Raw genomic sequence first — 2,033 nt, forward strand, 5'->3', positions numbered from 1 at the left:
TGACCTTGTAGCACAATTACTGCTCGGCCTTTTTCACTTTCTTGGTTGACTCCAACATCCATGGAATTTAAGCCACCTTCATTCTTTAAGGGAATAAGTCCCCACAAAAGGCTACTTATGCTAGAGAAATTATTTTTGCATAAACATACTCCTTGGGACCTATCAGATCTACTAAAACTTCCAAGACTCCTGTACAAGGCTCCCTAGGCTAATGAAACACTGCCCTGTAACAATGCTAGTCTTATAAAGCTGACAGAACTTTGGGTACATTAAGCTTCTGTAAAGTGTTAGTTTCTGCTAGCAAAAATGACAAAATATTATATATTTGTTCTACTCTCCCCTTTTCATTTCTTGAGCTCAAGTCATAATACCAAAATGTTTGGCAAATGAATCCCCCAAAATACTTTGTCACCTGCTGTATTTGGAATACTTTTTATCACTGTATCTAATGTCATTATCAACCTGCTCTAGACTGAAAAAATAAGCTCATTTACATGAGCTGCTTGAATTGTGAATTTTCTAGGATACTTGCAACCATCGGGGTCCAAATGAAGGCACTGTCCTGTGATGCTTGAAATTCAAATGACTTTTATTTAAATTGAAAACAATACTTAAAACTGCATTTAGAGTCAAAACTCTTTTGTTTATAAAAATTATAAGGAGCATTCCTAGCTGAGGCAAAGTATTACTAGGTTAACAAGACCAGATTTGACTTTGGACTTTACTCTTTGAAAAAATTGTAGAGAATGGAGGGAAAAAAAGTTATTTACAGAAAACAATATCTACATATGTACTCAGAGGTACAAGGACAAAAGAGACTTAAGTATGTGCTGGCATGTCAGAAGCAGTTCTCAAAGAGCTTAGTTTTATTTCCTTGAATTTGAATTTTAAGAATGTCTAAGATCCTTCTTCATCCTCGATCTTGGGAGCCAAATAGTACTTTAAATGTCCCGTATCAGCAATTTTATACTCTACCACAAGGGGTACATCTGCAGACATACTGAGTGTTACTGTGGGAGAGAGTGGAGTGGCTTTTGTAAAGAAGTTCAGGTACCTCAGTGCAAAAGTTAGCTGAACTGGTTCATTCATCTCTATGGTAACAGCTTCCACTTCTTTATCAACATTACTCGTTTGTGACAACTTAATATTTCCATTTCCAAGTTCTCCACTTGCAGAAAATTTCACTCCATCTTTTGCACAGGAAATTACAACAGCATCTCCAATATGACTGAGATCTCGGCATATACATGCAAATTCACCAGAAGGCATTTTTACTACACAGCTGTACTCTTGTTCTGGAATTCCAAGCTGTTCAACATCTAAATCCATTAACTTCATTTCATAGTCTGAAACCTTTTCTTGATTTGGAGCTTCAAATACTAGTGCCAAGGTGTCTGCGTTATCTTCAGCCCTTAGTGTAATGATGTCTTCATTGCCAGCACATTTCAGTATTTTGGACATGCTGGTGAGGTTCACGCCCATGGCCAAGTTGCGGTCGCAGCGGTACGTGCTGAAGCCCTCGGAGCGCAGGGTGAGCTGCACCAAGGAGACATGGGACGAGTCCATGCTGTGCAGGTTCACGACGCTCGAGCTGATGTCCCAGCAGTCCTCGTTGATGAGGTCCTTAAGGGCCTCCAGCACCTTCTTCAGGATGGAGCCCTGGACCAGGCGCGCCTCGAACATGGTGGCGGAGTTGCAAGGACACGGCTACTGGCGGGAGGAAGGAGGAAGGTGTAGCCGGCTTAGGCTTCAGAAGATGAGAGCGAGCGGGGGAACTAACCCACGAATGCTTGAGACGGAGGAAGCCCACAACCAGCCCGCCGCGCGTGCAGCAGTTTAATCAAGCAGTCTCTTCTTACCCCGAGCCTGGAGACCTCCTGAGAGACGAATTCCTTTGAACCCTTTGGAGACGTCAATTCCTTATCTATCAGCACTTACCTCGTAGTAGGGTTTGGGGTTGGGAGAGAGGGATTGCAAACAATAATTAATAAGAATAAGCAATAATACTACTACTAACTAATTTAGATTCCCAA

The 2,033-nt window shown here is 41.7% G+C and overlaps 1 protein-coding gene across 1 annotated transcript; it reads right to left on the bottom strand.

Annotated features, from left to right (window-relative positions):
* Positions 1–897: 897 nt before the first annotated feature.
* Positions 898–1,683, bottom strand: LOC133101531 (proliferating cell nuclear antigen-like). The gene has a single exon (XM_061206423.1). The coding sequence runs from the start codon at positions 1,681–1,683 to the stop codon at positions 898–900; it is 786 nt and encodes a 261-aa protein (XP_061062406.1).
* Between the last annotated feature and the right edge of the window lie 350 nt (positions 1,684–2,033).

This window comes from Eubalaena glacialis, chromosome 1 (assembly GCF_028564815.1).
Source record: "Eubalaena glacialis isolate mEubGla1 chromosome 1, mEubGla1.1.hap2.+ XY, whole genome shotgun sequence".
Taxonomy (NCBI): domain Eukaryota; kingdom Metazoa; phylum Chordata; class Mammalia; order Artiodactyla; family Balaenidae; genus Eubalaena; species Eubalaena glacialis.